At 38.8% G+C, this 20,140-nt stretch overlaps 1 protein-coding gene across 7 annotated transcripts in view; it reads left to right on the top strand.

Annotated features, from left to right (window-relative positions):
* The window catches only part of VEPH1 (ventricular zone expressed PH domain containing 1), a 254,978-nt gene that overhangs the window by 221,700 nt on the left and 13,138 nt on the right, over positions 1 to 20,140 (top strand). For all 7 annotated transcript variants that reach the window (XR_007127157.1, XM_047728863.1, XM_047728862.1 and 4 more), the window contains one exon: positions 16,743 to 16,879. Coding sequence is in view for 6 of the 7 variants with exons in the window: in XM_047728863.1 (XP_047584819.1) it covers positions 16,743 to 16,879 (137 nt within the window). In the remaining variant the exon portion in view is untranslated. The remainder of the gene's footprint in view (positions 1 to 16,742; positions 16,880 to 20,140) is intronic.

Genomic DNA, 20,140 nt, shown 5'->3' with positions numbered 1-20,140 from the left:
GGTTTAAAGAAGCAGGGTTGGAGTCTAAGGCAAAAGAAATTTTTTAAATGGATTTGGGTTTTTTATTTAAGTATTGACAAATGATACAACAATTGCTGTCAAGTATTCATTGTTTCAGTATAGAAAAAAAAGATGCTATTCAGTATCTCCGTAAGTGAGGAATAAAACGTGAGGCATTTAGAAAATTTCAATTAGACATCAGGAAAGACATCCTAAAATATAAATCCTTCTTAACAGTGTGTACCCTAAACTATGGGACTCATTCAGAAATTGACAGAAAATCATCTGGCTTATGTGGTCACCTAAGTACATTCCCTTCTTCAGATCAAAATCTTATCACCCACTAACACGCTTATCAACATACAGAAATTCACAGGCATTTAATATCTACTAAGTCAGTAAAATGCACTTTGAATCTAGTTAGGTACAGATGAATTCAGAGGAAAATGAAGGCTAGAATAGGCTAAAGATCCTAAAATTATTATAATTACTGTCGTTTATCATGCTAACTATGAGTTAAAAATTTTTCTCATTATTATTGACTCCATTTTATAGATGAGGAGACTGAAACACAAAGAAGTTAAGTAATTTCCCCAAGGTCACAAAGCTACCAAGAGGTAGAACCAAGATTTAATGCAGATTAATTCCTGAACCTGAAATTCCCGCCTCTTGGGCAAATCCAACTTAAGGACATGGACTATTTGAAATTCCAAGACCGATTATTTCACAATGTTATAATACCTTCCTCCCTGCTGACTTATTCCACTTAAAGAAGAGGGGCTTTGGTGTGATCATGTGTGGGAAATGATTACGTGAGGGAAACGGTTACAGTGAAAGTTATTTCTAATCCCTCCGATTGCTGATTCAGTTTCCGATAATCATTTTATAAAAGTACAGAGTCCACGATTAGCAAATCACTGGAATAACTCAAGAATCCTCTGAGATTTGCTTGGTGGTGTTTATTGCCCATCCCTGTACTCCTCATGAAAGAGAGAATCGAGATTGAGCAAGTGAATAGAACAGAACAGAACTTCCTTCTGGAAAACCAAGCAAATCCCCTTTATCAGTTGGCCTCATGTCTTGGAACTGCAAGTGCATGTTAGTAGTAATAGTGAGTCAGCTCGGCCATCCTGGAACACATCTGGCTCTCTGTTCAGTCACATTTGTCAAAAGGAAGAGGAAGAACTAGGTCGTGACTTTCACTCTTATTTCTTGAGACACTTGAGACATTTCTTGTTCTTACACCCAACAAAAAATAACTTAGAGACATCTTGGTTTTGGCACGGGTGTCCTCCTCTGTAAATCAGATTGCTTCCCCGTGTGATTACTCTCTTAGTCACTAGATACTTGGATGTTGAATGTATTTGTGTAGGAGGGCTCCTTAGCGTATGAAAGAAAATGAAAGCATGTCTTTTTTCAGACGACCTTCTTTCAGGATTCCTCTTTAGAACTTGATTTCAAATCTTTGTGCTATAAAACCATGCTGTCTGTTTTATCACATGGGCAAACAGAGTTGGTTTCCAAATGATAGCAAGTAAAGAAAGGCCTCTTGTGAGGAGATTTTCTTCACACCTGCTGGGTAACTGGTAATAGCCTTTGTGGCTTTCGTTTGCCGGACGCCTTCAGCGTGGGCTGGCTAACTCTCCACTCAGATGCCTATGTGAGAACAGGATTATGACCTCCGAGGTCAGAGGCCGCAAATAGCTTTGTGAGTCCATTAATATGAAACTTTTCCATTGAATTTCATGGTCAACATTCACAGTACTTTGGAGGTGACAAGAAGAAAGCCCCACTTTGGATTTGTGTGGTGGCTAGGTTTGTCATGTGAGGCCTTCCCTCCTACTACATATGTTAGAACACTGTCTTACGTGCTCAGTGTTGTTTGAGCACCAAAAGCAATGTGGTGCTTGTGTTCATATTTATCTACTGCTAGTGACTACTGAATACGCATTCCTTACATCAAACTGAACCCAGCTTGTTATGCAAAGATACTTTCTAGTAATGACAAAATAAAGACACACATATTGACTCAGATAAATCATTATCCTAAAATCATTTTCCTTTTCCTCCTCTTCCCATTTTCCTGTTTTATGCCTTTCTAGCATGGGCATGCCTCTCTCTTTTAAACCTTCCCACCACACACTCACCTCTCTCTCTCACAACACACACATGCTTGCACGTGGGCGCACACACAATATACACAGACACACCACCACCCCAGATAATAGATTCCTCTCGTCTGTTCTTTCTGTTCTCTGCCCACACTTCTGGGCTTGTTCTTATCAATCTCCCCCACTGAACGGTGAAGCAGGGGCGATTCTTCATCCTTGTATGCCCTACCCAGTACCCAGCGTACAGTAGTGCCCAACAAGTATTTGGCGTATGGATGGACTATTGAGTAATTCATGGAGAGTGTTAAGTGATAGGATGACTATGGAAGATAGAGGATTTGTTGTGAAATGCAAATTTCAAATCTAATGCTTTCTCAAAATTAAATAAACCCTGAACTGAAAACTTAAAGGAGCAACTTTTGCGAAATAAATGTTTATAAGAAGAAAATGTTACTGTACGTGGGATTTTAACATACCCAGATCTAATGTTTTACTAAAAGCTTTCAATACACACATACACACAGAGTCCATAGTAAACTTGCTAGTAACACGTGAGCCTCAGTGGGAAATGAGCTGAGATCAGTAACCTAGCCCCCTTCAGGGCTTGATTTCTATTCTTCGTCTCCCATCACTACCTAATCCTTCTGCCTTTTCATGTCAGGTCAACAATCCTATCTTGAAATAGGATAAAAGGGTCTGATAGGCCTTATACTGGCAGTCAAGCATTAGTCACCCTGTGGTTCTCCACAAATAAATCATCGTACATAGAAATGTGTCCTTTTCCACTTGGAGAATCAGTTGACTCCAGCCAATCTATGCAGGAGGAGAAACATGCTTTCAAAAGGCAAACTAGAGGGGCACCTGGGTGGCTCAGTGGGTTAAACCTCTGCCTTCAGCTCAGGTCATGATCTTCCGGTCCCCGGGATTGAGCCCCACATCGGGCTCTTTGCTCGGCAGGGAGCCTGCTTCCCTCTCTCTCTCTCTGCCTGTCTCTTTGCCTACTTGTGATCTCTGCCTGTGAAATAAATAAATAAAATTTAAAAAAAAAAAAAAAGGCAGACTAGAGTGAGTAACTCAGTCTCTTATCGCTACACAGGCTTAAGATAACATTGATTTAAAAAAAATTTTATGTCCCTCCAAAATAAAGCACTTAATATATTTCAAAGGAACTCTAGTCATCACCTTTCAGAGTAACCCTAACTTATTTACCTATATAAACACATTAGGAAAGAAATTTGTTTTTTAGCCACGCACTCACCTATATAAATAACATACAGGTGCTTTTAGCAGCCACAGAAAGTCATCAAATATCTCAAGAAGGTGGTGATATTTTGTAAAGGATCTCATCCTTCCCACCTTCTCATACACATCACCCTTTCTTACATATTCTGTTTCTTCTTCCCAACTGAATCCTCCCATTGGCTTTTTTTTTTAACTTATTTTATTTAAACTCAATTAGTTAACATATAGTGTAACAATAGTTTCAGATGTAGAGTTCAGTTACTCACCCACTGCATTTAACTCCCAGTACTCATTAAATCATGTGCACTCCTTAATGCTCATCACGTTTTTATCCCATCACCCCACCCACCTGCCCTCCAGCAACCCTCAGTTTGTTTCCTGGAATTAAGAATCTCTTATACTTGCCTCCCTCTCCAAGTTTGTCTTATTTTATTTTTCCCCTCCCTTTGCCTATGATCCTCTGGTTTTGTTTCTTAAATTCCACATATGAGTAAAACTATATGATAATTGTCTTTCTCTGATTGACTTATTTTGCTTAGCATAATACAATCCAGTTCCATCCATGTTGTTGTAAATGATAAGATTTCATTCTTTTTGATGGCTGAGTAATATTTCATTATATGTATATATTATATGTATATCTTTCACCATATGTGTGTATATATATATAACATATAGCTATATATAAAGAAGTTTATACATATAAAAAGTTTATACATATAAAGTTTTATACATATACATATACTATACATATATATGCATAGTATATACATATAAAAGTTTATACATATAAAACTTTATCTATATATATCTATATATATTATATATATATATTTATATATAAAATTTTCTTTATCTATTCATCTGTCAGTGATCATCTGGGCTCTTTCCATAGTTTTGCTATTTTGGATATCGCTGCTATAAACATTGGGGTGCAGGTGTCCCTTTGAATCTCAAGATTTGTATTCTTTGGGTACATACCAGTAGTGTATGGTATGGTATGTAGTAGTAGTAGTAGAATACAAATACAAGATTTGTATTCTTTGGGTACATACCAGTATGTTTGTATTCTTTGGGTAAATACCAGTAGTGTAATAGCTGTGTCGCACATAGCTCTATTTACAACTTCTTGAAGAATATCTCTATACTGTTTTCCACAGTGGCTGTACCAGCTTGCATTCCTGACAACAGTGTAAGAGAGTTCCCCTTTCTCCACATCCTCACCAACATCTGTTGTTTCCTTGCTTAATTTTAGCCATTCTAACTGGTGTTATATCTCATTGTGGTTTTGATTTGTATTTCCCTGATATTGAGGGATGGTGAGTATTTTTTTTTCATGTGTCTGTTGGCCATTTGTATGTCTACTTTGGAGAAATGTCTGTTCACGTCTTCTGCCCATTTCTTGACTGGACTATTTGTTTTGTATGTGTTGAGTCTGTTAAGTTCTTTATAAATCTTGGGTATTAGCTCTTTACTGCTAAGACATTTGTAAAAATCTTCTCCCATTCTGTAGGCTGTGTTTTGGTTTTGTCGACTATTTCCTTTGATGTGCAAAAGCTTTTTATCTTGATGAAATCCCAAGTTCATTTTTTCTTTTGTTTCCCTTGCCTTGGGAGACAAGTCCAGGAAGAAGTTGCTGTGGCAGAGGTTGAAAAGGTTGCCGACTGTGCTTTCCTCTAGAATTTTGAAGCATTCCTGTCTCAGTTATACCTTTCATCCATTTTGAGTTTATCTTTGTGTATGGTATAAGAAAATCGTCCAGTCTCATTTTTCTGCATGTGGCTGTCCAGTTTTCCTAACACCATTTGCTGAAGAGACTGTCCTTTTTCCATTGGATATTCTTTCCTACCTTGTTGAAGATTAGTTGGCCATAGATTAGGGGGGTTCATTTTTGGGCTTGCTATTCTTTTTTTTTTTTTTTTGAAGATTTTATTTATTTATTTGACACAGAGAGTTCACAAGTAGTCAGAGAGGCAGGCAACGAGAGAGGGGGAAGCAGGCTCCCTGTTGAGCAGAAAGCCCAGTGCGGGGCTCAACGAGGGGCTCAATGTGGGGCTTGATCCCAGGACCCTGAGATCATGACCTGAGTCGAAGGCAGAGGCTTAACCCACTGAGCCACCCAGGCACCCCTGGGCTCTCTCTTCTGTTCCATTGATCTATGTCTGTTTTTGTGCCAGTACCATGCTGCCTTGATGTTTACAGCTTTGTAATAGAGCTTGAAGTCCAGCACTGTGATGGCCCCAGATTTGCTTTTCTTTTTCAATATTCCTCTGGCTATTTGGACTCTTTCCTAGTTCCATAAAAATTTTAGGATTATTTGTTCCAGCTCTGTGAAAAATACCAGTATTTTGACAGGGATTGCATTGAATATGTAGATTGCTCTGAGTAGCACAGACATTTTAACAATGTTTATTCTTCTAATCCATGAGCATGGAATGTTTTCCTATTTCTTTGTGTCTTCCTCAGTTTCTTTCATAAGTGTTCTGTAGTTTTCAGAGTACAGATCCTTAACCTCTTAGATTAGGCTTATTCCTAGGTATCTTTTGGTTTTTAATGCATTAGTATATTGGATTCCTTAATTTCTCTTTCTTCTGTTTCATTGTTAGTGTATAGAAATGCAACTGATTTCTATGCCTAGATTTTATATCCTACCATATTGCTGAATTCCTATATGAGATCTAGCAATTTTAGGGCGGAGTCTTTTGGCATAAAGCATCATGTCATCTGCAAAGAGTGAGAGTTTGACTTCCTCTTTCCCAATTTGAATGCCTTTTATTTCTTTTTGTTGCCTGATTGGTGAGGGTAGGACCCCTAGTACTATGTTGAATAACAATGGTAAGATTGGGCCTCCCTGTCATTTTCCTGACCTTATGGGAGAAAGTTCTCAGTTTTTCACCCTTGAGAATGGTATTTGCTGTGGGCTTTTCTTAGATGTTTTTTTATGACATTGAAGTATGTTCACTCTATCCCTATACTGTGGAGAGTTTTAATCCAAGAAAGGATCCTGTATTTTGTCAAGTGCTTTTTCTGCATCAATTGAGAGAATCATATGGTTCTTGTTCTATCTTTTATGTATGTAGTGTATCACATTAATTGATTTCCAGATGTTGAACCATCCTTGCATTCCAGGAATAAATCCCACCTGGTCGTGGTGAATAATCCTTTTAATGTATTGTTGGATCCTATCTGCTAGTGTTTTGGTGAGAATTTTTGCATCCATGTTCATCAGTGATATTGGTCTGTAATTCTCCTTTTTGATAAGGCCTTTGTCTGGCTGATCCTGCCAGTCAGCCTCCCATGTTGCAGCCAGAATGGTCTCTTCAAAATGCAACTCTGATAGGGCTACTCCCCTGCATGAAACCTTACAACAGCTTTCCACAGCTTTTAGCTTAAAGACCAGATTCTATAATATGCCCCTCACAGCCTCACATGCAATGGTCTTTCCCATCCTCTGCAGCCTCATCTTTTCCCATGTGTCATCTATTGTCTTTCCACTCAGGCTAGAAGGATCTTCTTTCAGTTTCCCATACACACCATGCTTCTTCCTGTCACTTCCTCCCCTCCTTATCTGGTTAATAGAGATCTTAGCCTTCCCATTACAATTCAGATTCACTGCCACGGGGAAACCTTCTGTGATCTCCCTAATACTAAGGTCCTCAAAGCCTTTCAGACTTCTACTCATGACAGTTGTTACACCTGCTGTCTTGTGTTTTTATTTGTGGCTATTTGATTAATGTCTATTTCCTCTGGTAAATAGTAAAGTCTATGAAGGGAGCTCTCCTCATCCATCCATCTTCAGCCCCTAGCACACAATGCTCAATAAATATTTACCAAATAAATGAATATCCAAAGTTTGTATCATCTCAGAAAATTTTTAGTAAAATTTTTCTCAGGTAAATGGTGGCAAAAAACAAATTAATGAATTCACAGTGATTCATTTTAAGAGACAAAGGTATTATATAATAACATTTTGAGTATAATTTTTGTGCCAAATATATTCTTTGAATAAATAGTATCTTCTTAAATAAGTTCTTTTCAAAAGTAATATGGGATATCATTTTATTTATATATAATACAAATATATAATAATTACATATTATATATTATATATAAATATATCCAAATATCATATATAAATATATATATATAAATATCAAACACACACACAAAGCATGATGGCATACGTGTATACGTGTTACAGATAAAGCTTCCAACTTCTATTTATTGCCAAAAGATTTGAACCACAACAGATGCTTGTGCTTGTGCTTAACAAGAACTTGTGCTTAATCAATTCTATGAAAGCATTGCAGACAACACCTTAGAATGTTCTAATATGCCAAGAATGTACAGGGAGCTGGGACAATGGCTAGGATGTGCTCAATTTACACAACCCAAACAAGTGGACAAGAAAGTATGTCATATCTGTTTTTCCCTGTGCAAGGAAAGCAGCTCTGCAGTACACAGGCGGTCAACATTTACAACTGTCTAAATCCTATGGCCAGTTTTGCCAGCAAGACAATTAATTCATATTAATGGAATGGCAGTGTGCACCCAAGAAACATGTGTGAAATCCTTCTCATTCAAAGTTCCATCCTAAAGTTGAACAATTATCTTTATTCACTTCCATTCTCCCTAATATTTTCCCATTGGTCCCTACAGTCCTAATGGGCAAGTCTGGGCCAGTCTTCATTGATAGCTTCCCATGAAGGCATTAAAGTATATCATGCTTGCTGCACAAAACTAGTGAACAGGGGGTGCTTGTTGCTCAGTGGGTTAAAGCCTTTGTCTTCGGCTCAGGTCATGTTCCAGGGTCCTGGGAACAAGCCCCACATCGGGCTCTCTGCTCAGCTGTGAGCCTGCTTCCTCCTCTCTCTCTCTCTCTGCCTGCCTCTTTGCCTACTTGTGATCTCTGCCTGTCAAATAAATAAATAAAATCTTAAAACAAAACAAAACTAGTGAACAGATTACCTTCATAGCAAGTGGCTTTAGAATTTTCGTTTCACTGATGATATAAAAAATAAGCCAAATTCCATGAATACTGTTTCTAAGCATTTTTTCTGTAACTCAATTGATTTAATCCAAAGACATGCATGTTATCTTATACTGCTATCCTGTTTTTTAATTTTATGGAAATGTCATAACAATTTTTTTTAAAGATTTTATTTATTTATTTGACAGAGAGAGATCACAAGCAGGCAGAGAGGCAGGTAGAGAGAGAGGAGGAAGCAGGCTCCCTGCTGAGCAGAGAACCCGATGTGGGGCTCGATCCCAGGACCCTGAGATCATGACCTGAGCCGAAGGCAGCAGCTTAACCCACTGAGCCACCCAGGCGCTCCTGTCATAACAATTTTTGTCCCATTATTGGTTTTGCAGTTTAACTGGTTTTTGTATTATGTGACCTATTACTGTCATCTACCATGAAGTTGCTTTTATTTCCTAGAAGTTCTTGAGCTACATGAGAATCACCAGGGGATCTTGTTAAAAATATAAGCCCCCCTCACCCCACCCCAAAATTATGATTCAGTAGATTTGGGCAGCACCTGGGAATGTACGTGTAACAAACCAGCAAGTAACTCCAGTGTAGGTGGTCCTCAGAACACAGTCTGGAAAACATTGTTCTATAAGCTTCTAAAATAGTAGTTCTGAGGTTTCTTTAGATAAATAGTTCAGTGATTGACAGAGAAGCCTAAAAGGCATACTATGTTTTTTATTTTGTTTTGTTTTGTTTTGTTTAAGATTTTATTTATTTATTTATTTGAGATAGAGCACGAGTGGGGTGAGGGGTGGAGGGAGAGAGAAGATGACTCCCTACTGAGCAGGGAGCCCAATATGGGATTCAATGTGGGGCTCGATCCAAGGACTCCAGGATCACGACCTGAGCCAAAGGCAGACATTTAACTGATTGAGCCCCCCAGGTGCCCTGTGTTTGTTTGTTTTAGCATACTATGTTTTGATGGATATAAAATTATTGATGAAGGAAACCATTCATTTACATGTGAAAGTGTCCTCCTCAAAGGGCTGCTGTCAAATTGAGTTTGTCTGTCATATTCTGGACCACACAGCATCTTGTAGGATGTTTCAAAATCTATGTTGGATTATGCCTCCTCATTCATTCACTTCTGATAAAGAAATATGACCCCCTAAAACACTGCCTAGATATTCATTAGAAACATACCATTTGTTATGATCCATAGTGATTTCTAAAACCACAAACAGTGAGTTTACTAAATGTGGCTTCTATGACCTCCTCATCTAATACTTCTATCCCTCTTTAGGCATTTCCTTTGTAATTAGGGTTGGCTTTATTAGAACTGGCATGCATACAAAAAAATCAGTAAAGCCATGGAAGGGAACTCAAGTAAATCTGAGACTCTCAATGCATACAAAGAAATTCCCCACAGACGGTATCAGAGTTATAATTCCCAGAAGCAGTAATTTCAAGGGAAATTGGAAAAAAAACAACAACAACAAAAAACAAACAACAAGAAACACTTTTTCTCAGTTCTTATTTAAAAGTGAAGTATTTGAGATCTATAATTTTTTTCTTCCAGAATTTGCCTTCTTTTGAAGATATTTACCTTTAATAGTCAGGAAAGACTATCTAAGAATTCTCTCCTTATTCCTAACACCTTCATGTAGATTTTACTACATTCTTTTTTTTTTTTAAGATTTTTTTAATTTATTCATTAGACAGAGATCACAAGTAAGCAGAGAGGCAGGCAGAGAGAGAGAGGGGAAAAGCAGGCTCCTCGCTGAGCAGAGAGCCCGACGCGGGGCTCGATCCCAGGATGCTGGGATCATGACCTGAGCCGAAGGCAGAGGATTTAACCCACTGAGCCACCCAGGCACCCCGATTTTACTACATTCTTGATTTGAGGGAGGGAGACAGGCTTTATCCTGGAGCCATTGGGTTATGGTATTTATAAAAACCAAGTGTTCATCATCACAATAAAAGCATGATGATGATCATTTTATGTTGTTGGTGATGATGATATCATGATCATGATGATAGTAGCTACTACTTATTGATCCCTTACAATGCACCAGGCATTTGGTTAAGCAAGGCCATTGTTAATCTTAATGACACTTTTGTGTGTTTTTATTTCTGGTGGATGAAATCTACTTGGGGGTGTATGGCTTGAGCATCAAAATACAAGCTGAATTTCAGCCTCTACTCACCACCTTGGCTGCCTGTTTTTGTGCAGTGAACAACCTACACACCGGTTCATGGTGGCCCTGTTGTAAAGCATGACACCTCTAGAGAGTTGGATAAAACTGACAAAATCCTGTCCAAGGATCTTTAGGACTGGTACTTCCTTGACTTTCACACCAACTCTGGCCTTCCAATTCCCACCAGGTTCCCAACACATAGAATGAGTTAGTTTCTAGAAGGCGTTGCATGAGCCTTTTCTAAGCCTTGGCCTTTTGCCTGTTTTTTGTTTCTGTTTTTGTGTTTTCAATATACCTATTCTCCCTTCACCTTCCTCACTGTTATTTGTTCTTCAGAATTCAGCTCAGACTCATTTACTCCAAGAAGCTTTCCTGCTCCCTCTGCCCAGTTAAGAAGAGGTGCCTCTCCAGGGTGTGCTAAGTCTCCCTTACCTCCGGCTTTCAGTTACAGTTGACCGCTAGTGACAAAGACAATCAGAGGGAGGGAGAAGACCAAGGTTGGGTTATTTATTCCCAGCTTGCCCTCTGCTTGGTGGCTGCAGGTTGACTGTGTCCTATGCCCAAGATCACAGCTCCTGTCAGTCAGTTCTCTATACAGGTTTCCGTCTGAATCCTAACTGTTCTCTCCCATCTCTTCTTCACACAGAGGCATGTTATGCCTTCCCACGCTTCCTGACCCCAGAGTACTATGGTGCTTTTCCTACACCTTGCTCACATCTGTGTAAATAGTCCCTTCATTAACTCCCCTCAATTACCCAGCTTGAGGTGTCCTCTGTTTCCTGCTGAGACGCTCTGTGATACATAAATGATCCCATCTAGGGCCCAGGGGGACTTCATGCCTACGCTGGCTCGACCTTCACAGGCTCTAGGCTCCTGCTTAGTCCTTAAGAAAAGCAAAGTCCATTCTAATGAGTCTTCAAAAAGACCTGCAATTAAGTTCCAATATGACCTCACCATGACAGTTTGTTACCCAGTCTCTTTCCTGGATCTTACACCTAGAAAATCTTGCATTGCCTTCACACTCTCCGCCCCCCTCCACCTATGACTTTGTCCGAGAGCAACTGCTTTATGAAGTTTCTTCTGAGTTCATGGATCCTTCCATATTCTTTAGGTTATTTTCTTTTCATGTTCTCTCTCTTACACATCCCTCTTGTACTTCGGCCCTTTTCTGCCCTTTTCCTAAATACCCTTTTTCCTTCCCTAGTACAGGCCCAGCTACCATGTCACCTCCTCCCAGCCAGAAGTAGAATTTCCTTTCTTTGAGTGTCATGGTGCTTGGCTTTTCCTTCTTCAGTGGCACTCGCCAAATTCACATTGAGCTGTATAATTTGTAAAATGCTTTACCTCCCCTACAAGATGATAAATCCAAGAACTCTGAAGCTGGCAGATCTAAACATAATGCCTTACAGCTTATCTGTGGTCAAAAGTGCGGTGGGATGGCTGGGTGGTTGACGGATGAACAGAGGACTATTCTTTTTTTTTTTTTTTTTTTTAAAGATTTTATTTATCAGAGGACTATTCTTTATTGCTTTGCTCTTCTTGCCATGGGGCTCCTTAGGCTTAAGATCTCTGGTATTACTTTGCTCTGACTCACCACCTTCATGCTGAGTAAGACCAATACCTTCAAAATTCATTTTTAGCAGCATAAATATCTTCAACTCTTGCTACACAAAAGAAATACAATTAATGTATACACATCTGTGTTGACACTCTGAAAGACTTTTAAATTGATAAACACAGTAACAGTTTGGGCTCCGATTGCTCAAAGTAATTCAGTTTAGTATTCCATAGCTTTTCAGCCAACTGACAAAGAGAAGAACAGATCCAGGTTGGTAGAGAATACTTAGTCAAATTGTTGCACTTTAAATGAACTAATGAATTAATTGGCAAGAGAGAAAATATTTATTTATCCTGCATGTGTTATGTGCGAACAAGATAGTTTCAGACACATGATCATTCTCACAGTCTCATTCCATGTGTTATTTTTGAAATAGAATATGATCATCCCTAGAAAGAATTGGTTCCCTGTTTTGATCATGAAGACAGTGTTTCATGAGAATTATTGCTTACAAGGACATGATATGGGCAATAGACCTATTAAAATGACACATGGCATCTTGTGCCTATGTTAGATATAATTGAAAAAAAAATTAAGACATGGGATAGTAAGTGAAAAAATTTTAACTCTTTATTTTTTGCCTTTTGAAACTATTTTTGAATTAATCCTAAAGCTACAAATAGCTTGGTTTTTATAAAATTATCTGAAGCTGACTCTGATGCCTAAATTGGGCCCTCACAGGCAGCTTCTTTAAAGTTCTGCTAACATTCCCTTCCTACAAGCCTTTCCATGGACTTTTCCCCCGGGGTAATTTTGACGGGGCCCTACAGTGAAAAGCCTCTGTTTAGCAGCATTTCTCAACAGTCCTTCATCCTTTTGTGCTCCAGTAAGCCTATCATTTTGTCTTGAGTCTGTCATGGTCATTATGGTCACATAGTCATTATGTAGGTCTGTGGGTATGATATCCTATCCACTCTGTGTCTTTAAGCAATTCCTTCAATTATTTTCCCAAGTGCTCCTTGCAAACTTCTGTCACATACTCTTCGGGTGCAACACTTGTAAAGTCTTTTTTTTTTTTTTTTTAAGAGAAAGAGAGCAAGTGAACATGTGGGCAAGTGGGGGAGAGGCAGAGGGAAGGGGAGAGAGAGAGACTCTTAAGCAGGCTCCACACTCAGTGCATGCAGCCCCAATGTGGGGCTGGATCTCACGACCCTGAGATCTTGACCTGAGCTGAAATCAAGTCGGATGCTTAATCAACTGAGCCACCCAGGCACCCAAGTGCAACATTTGGATCTGCCTTGAGGAGAAATATTTGAAGCTAATATCCTATGTCAGATCCAGAAGGATCCATGAGCATAAATATTACCTAAATCAACCACGATTTCTAATCAGCTCAGGCATCATGACTATTTCTAATGCTTCTTTGAATAACTATAGAAGATTGAAACTAGAGAAAGGTACTGTTATGAAGCCATTACATTAAATCATCTTACCATTAAAACCATGGCGAGGAAGCAATGTGATTACAAACTATGAAGTAAAGTCTAATAAAAGAGGAGTATGGAGGGGTCCGTAGTGCTTACTTACCTGGTGTACTCACATAAGTTTCTTAATTTTGACTTTTGATCTCATCATCTTTGTGAAGAGTTGGTATTTTGCTGATCAGAAAACTGTAGTTGAAAGAATTCAAGTATAACTCTACAGAATTCTTATTAAAAAATCCTTGACCATCATAATTAGATTAGCAATTTTTTCTCATTTAAAAGCATAGGAAATTGATGTTTTAGGAAAGATTTTAATGTAAGTCTCAGCCTGGGTCTTTCATTGTTTGTTTGTTTGGAGTTTGCTTTCTTTTTATCTTGGATCTCCCTTTGGACCTTCTGTTCCTCCTCTGAGACAGACTGTTGTCCCCTTCATGACTCAAGAGCACACTGTTAGTAAACACTGAACCCATGGTCCAGGCCAACACTGTAAGGCTGATCTGGCTCTCTAGGACATACAGCACAAGAAAGACAGAGCATCTGTCCTAAGTGCTTTATCCAAGGTAACTGCAGAGTGTAGAGACCGCACAAAGGAAGCAAGCACCATGTTTATGGGACAATTAAATTTGCAAAGAGCATATGGTCTTTAATACTTTAAATCAGATGATTCCTAAGTAAAGCAAAGCAGAAATCGTTTTCTTTTCTTTTTTTTTTTTTTAAGATTTTATTTATTTATTTGAGAGAGAGAGAGCACAAGCAGGGTGAAGGGCAGAGGGAAAAGCAGACTTCCCACTGAGAAGGGAGCCTGATGCAGGACTTGATCCTGGGACCCTGGGATCATGACCTGAGAGCTAAAGGTAGACACCTAACTGACTGAGCCACCCAGGCACCCCTGAAATCATTCTTTTGAAATTGATAGTCAATAATTCTTGAGTTCCTGGTTTCCCTATACTCTGCTATGCACAATACAGGTCACCATGAAGCTTCTCATAAGATGGGAGACACTTCTCAATGCTAAAGTCTCAGATTGAAGATCCTTTCAAATGTCCAGGCTCTTTCCTGACCACCTATGTGAGTGTGCACTAATCCTCAGGTCACTCCCTACTTTATTTTCATCATAGTCCTATCACTATCTAATAATATATTTGATAGTATTTTCAGTTTTAGCTTTAATTTGGGATTGACAAAAGAATATCCGACTGAATAGTCATCAGATGGGGTGGAGAATGTCAAACTTGCCTTAGTAGAACTTTGTGAAAACTATACATTTCATACATTTCATCATTCTTATCCTGAAAATCCTGTCAAGGTGGATAAATCCTCCTTGTCTAAAGTAGTTATGAGACCTATATTAGAAAAGAGAAATGGTAGCTTAGGGAGAATAGGTTGTGTTTATATGGTCAAATAGACATTCTCTAAATTTCCAAATGATGAAACACATTTTATTACTATGAAAATTAAACATAATATATGTAAGTATATATCATCATAATCCCTAGAAATCAGATGCTTACTTATAAATTTAGAGAGTGAATCTTTTATTTTATTTTTATTTTTTCAGTGTTCCAAGATTCATTGTTTATACACCACACCCAGTGCTCCATGCAATACATGCCCTCCTCAATAACCACCACCAGGCTCACCCAACTACCCCCACCCCACCCTACCCAAAACCCTCATTTTGTTTCTCAGAATCCAGTCTCTCACGTTTTGTCACCCCCTCTGATTTCCCCCAATTCACTTTTTCTTTTCTTTCTCTTAATGTCCTCCATGTTATTCCTTATGTTCCACAAATAAGTGAAGCCATATGATAATTGACTCTCTCTGCTTGACTTATTTCACTCAGCATAATCTCCTCCAGTCCCGTCCATGTTGATACAAAAGTTGGGAATTCATCCTTTCTGATGGAGGCATAATACTCCATTGTATATATGGACCATATCTTCTTTATCCATTCATCTGTTGAAGGGCATCTTGGCCCTTTGACAGTTTGGCGACTGTGGCCATTGCTGCTATGAACGTTGGGGTACAGATGGCCCTTCTTTCACTACATCTGTATCTCTGGGGTATATACCCAGTAGTGCAATTGCAGGGCCATAGGGTAGCTCTATTTTTAATTTCTTAAGGAATCTCCACACTGTTTTCCAAAGTGGCTGCACCAACTTGCATTCCCACCAACAGTGTAAGAGGTTTCCCTTTGTCCACATCCTGGAGAGTGAATCTTATGTAATTGACAAAATGAATGAAATTCTTCAGTTCAACATTGTAACTTCTGACTCTTGACATTGTAACAGATCTTCTAATTCTATGGTTATGTGCAATTCTATACACTCTACTTCACTGTAAAATTAACCTTTTCACATAAAAAATACTTACAGATCCCCTGTATTTGCCAGGTACCATATGAATGCCCTGGTGATATATCAGTGAACAAAGCAAAGGCCCTCATGGAGCTTTCGGTTCAATGGGAAAGACAGACCTGAATCAGATAAACACCAAGAACAGTCTACCAATGATGCTTGATGTAAAAGAAACAGGCCAGAGGCTGTGAGAACATATGGCAGGTGAATCCACTCTGGCCTGAGTTTGGGGAAGTTCCCCCCCCAAAGAAGCAACATTTGAGTTGACTCATGGAATGATTAGTTGTTGATTGGGCAGAGATGGACATATGCAGAAAGGAGAGGGTGTATATGTGTTCCAGAGTGGAAATACCGTGTTCAAAAGAGTTACATTTGCCCTTGCAACTTTGTGTCTCCAGGAAAAACACATCTTTGGAGACACAGCTTGGGCTTTGGCTGCCCAATAGCTAAATGTACTTGGTTTGTGATTAGTTATAAAGCATGCTTCTAAGCAGTTCATGTGAACAGAATTTCATGAAATAAGAGTTAAGCACAGAAAGCTGGATATTGGAATATGCCTTAAAAACTGCTAACCAGATGCTCTTTTTGTGAACATACTCCTTTTGAAAATCTCAATGAGGGCTTTCTACAGGATCCCATTGTCATATCTAAATTGTGCATTCCTTTAGGGACAAAGGGGGAAAGGTTAACCAAATTCATAATTTATTAGCATACTTTCCAAATACGCTTACTGGGTTCTGGTTCATTGTACAACTCTGACTTTTGATCACTTGCCAAATAAATAATGGGAAATAAATGATCATTCTCTTACCTTCAACAGTTGTAAATCAAGATGGCCAGCCTCTCATAGAAGGAAAACTTAAAGAGAAGCAAGTCAGATGGAAGTTCATCAAAAGGTGGAAAACTCGTTATTTTACGCTGGCTGGAAATCAACTTCTGTTTCAAAAAGGAAAGTCTGTAAGTTTCCCCCCTGTCTTTTACACTTTCATTTTTAAGGTCTTGATCTCCACCAACCAGTTAGGGATTTTGTCCTGAGTTAATACGCCAATAATTTGTCCTTGTCCATTTATAATTTTACAGTGTCATTTTTTTTTTTTGCATACATCCCTTGGACTGTCTGTTCTGTTCTGTCCTACCTTAGTTGATTCACTGTCTCTCTTCAGTTTGTTATGAAAGATCTTTTTAAAAGTTGGCTTAAATTTTGAAGATGAACTGCCAAAGGACCACCCAGTGAGCTTGGCTTGAACAGTGTGCCTTTTGTATCCTTATAGATCACCTCCATAAATTAATAGCTTATGATATTGACCCTGACTCCCTTTATAATTAAAGGTTATATTTGGAGGCAGGGACACAGGGAAGAGGGACAGAAGGCTGGGAGAAAGAAACAAAGGATGATTTATTATGAGTACTTTTTGTAGTCAACTAAGTTCAGTTCTGGTTAGGGAAAACCATTATCATCTTTCAGTCACTTAATACTCAGTTAACAAATATAATAAGGGGCGCCTGGGTGGCTCAGTGGATTAAGCCTCTGCATTCGGCTCAGGTCATGATCTCAGGGTCCTGGGATCGAGCCCCACATCGGGCTCTCTGCTCAGCAGGGAGTCGGCTTCCCCACTCTCTCTCTGCTTGCCTCTCTGCCTACTTGTAATCTCCATCTGTCAAATAAATAAATAAAATCTTTAAAAACAAACAAACAAACAAAACAAATATAATAGGGTCCTAAAAAGAATGAATAAATATTCTTTTAATATAATATTCAATCTGAGCTAGGCTGCTCAGTAAATATCTATACTCTGAATTTTCAGTGGGAAACTTCTGAAATAGCATTTTATTCCAATCAGCAATGCAGAGTTATTCTCTTCTTTTCAAGTCAGCTTTATCTATCATTAAATTCTATTCATTCAGGATCAGGGAGAAAGAAATGGGTGGATCTACTTCTTGGGTATTTTGAATATAATAATAATAGCTTATCACATGCCACCCTGGATTGTCTTAAAGAATCCTCAAAACAGTCCTTTAAGGTTAGCACTATTGTTATTGCCATGTTCCAGATGGGTAAATCTGGGGTGCCTTTCCCTCCCTCTCTCCTTCCCTGCTGGCAGATGGAAGCATATTCCTCTGGGCTAGGTGATCCTTCTGCACAGTGCACAGGCCCTGAGAGCCTGGGTCCCAGGATGGGCAGGCACCAGGTTAGGTCTGATGCCAAGAAAGCCTTGTGCATCCAGACTTTAGCAGTGAAGGCACTTTCGGTCTTTATCTCACTGCCAGGCAAGCCAGGAAGGGCAAGATCCTGGCCTTTGGATTTCTGTCTTATCCCACTTTTACAGGTATCATTTGAACCCCAGAATCAGAGTGATGGGGGAAACATGAGCATATGTACACATGGTCATCCACTCCTGTGCAAAGATGCCCAGAGAACACACATACAACACATTGCTCATGCCTTTATATCCATCATTCCCCACTTGTGGCATTTGGGACCCAGGGTCTGTCAGTCATTACCAGGAGTTGGCCTTTGTCCTAATCAAAGATATCTGGGAAATACAAAGGAGCTTAAGGCTCTGACAAGTTCTGCAGGAAAGAGCCCACTTAATTTTGTTTCACTACTATATCTCAAACTTGTTCCACCATATGGTACTTTTACATCATGTAACATCAGACCCAGTCCCACTCCCTTCCCCTTGTGAGAGAGACAGAGAGAGAGACAGAGAGACAGAGACTCTGACTGGCTTGACAGATGAGTCAGTAAGGTAAAAAGAGATAAAACTGGAGTCAGATCGGGGCGCCTGGGTGGCTCAGTGGGTTAAGCCGCTGCCTTCAGCTCAGGTCATGATCTCGGGGTCCTGGGATCGAGTCCCGCATCGGGTTCTCTGCTCAGCGGAGATCCTGCTTCCCTCTCTCTCTCTCTCTCTGCCTGCCTCTCCATCTGCTTGTGATCTCTCTCTGTCAAATAAATAAATAAAATCTTTAAAAAAAAAAAAAAAAAAAAAAAAAACTGGAGTCAGATATAAGGCAGTGTGACATCAAAGCTTGCTGTTAAATGAGTGTACTGTCCCTCTTCTTATGAACACTGAAAATACAGAGCCAGTGGCAAACCGAACTGTGTTTGAATTAATTAATGAAAGATTTTAAATTATTTTAAAATTATGATTCACTGAGAATATGGGCACTATATCTTTAGAGTGCTCATTATAAAATTTATTTGAACTTTTTGCTCAACAGGAATAAAGTATGGTGTACCCGAATTATGACAAATTTTTATGACCATTTTTTTAATTAATAAAACTTAATGTTAACTTTTTGAGTGGAAAAAAAAAAGCCCTAAGCTCATGCTACTTTCTTCATCTATGTGTATTATTAAATATACAGATGGACTTTTCTGTGGCTGAAGATCTTTTTGAAAGGGAAGTATAATGGTATTCTCAATTCAGACAGTTATTGGAGGTTTAAAGAAACTTTTCTTAGCATAGCTCCACATTGAAGTATTTTTAACGTGTTTTAAAATGACTGTCTGAATTTCCCATTTTTACTAAAGAAATCAGAAATAGAAGTTAAGATGTAGTGATTTCTCCTATCCCTTGAGATGGAGGAGAGTTAGTGCATAAGAATATTTTTCCTGAACTCAAATAATGATCTTTAAACATCTTGATTCAGAGCTTTTTAATAAAACTTAGAGAATAAGCTATTTTATAATTGGCCAACTTGTTTGACATCTTTATAGGGAAATAGTGGTTTGACATTTCAGAAATCTGACAGCACATGTGGCTCAAATATTGAGAAATAATATAATGTACTATAAGGACCACAACAAATTTCCTCTCATCCCCAGGGACACAGTAACCTAGCAGAGGTCAACAGTCCAGCTGAAGCTTCAGGCCCATAATAAGGAACCTTTCTTATAAATGAGAAAAATGGTAAAATGTGCATTTTTAATAAGGACTGAAAGACAGTAGCGTTATTTTTTACTTTCACATTCTTAAAGTCTTGATCTCCACCAACCAGCTAGGCAATAGTGCCCTTTGACTTCCTGTCCATTTCTCTTGGGTAATTCACTGTCTCTCTTTAGAGAACTATGACAACTTTTTGTTTTCTTGATCAGTTCTTCCATGTATCAATTTCTATTCTATAGACTAATTCAAAGAAATACAGCTTTATTGCTGTCAGATATTTACCATAAACCAAATTAAGCTAACAAAGTATTATCTAGTACAGGCATCT

The sequence above is a fragment of the Lutra lutra genome, chromosome 1 (assembly GCF_902655055.1).
Source record: "Lutra lutra chromosome 1, mLutLut1.2, whole genome shotgun sequence".
In the NCBI taxonomy this organism is placed as follows: Eukaryota; Metazoa; Chordata; class Mammalia; order Carnivora; family Mustelidae; genus Lutra; species Lutra lutra.
This window is presented reverse-complemented; position numbering and strand designations above follow the sequence as displayed.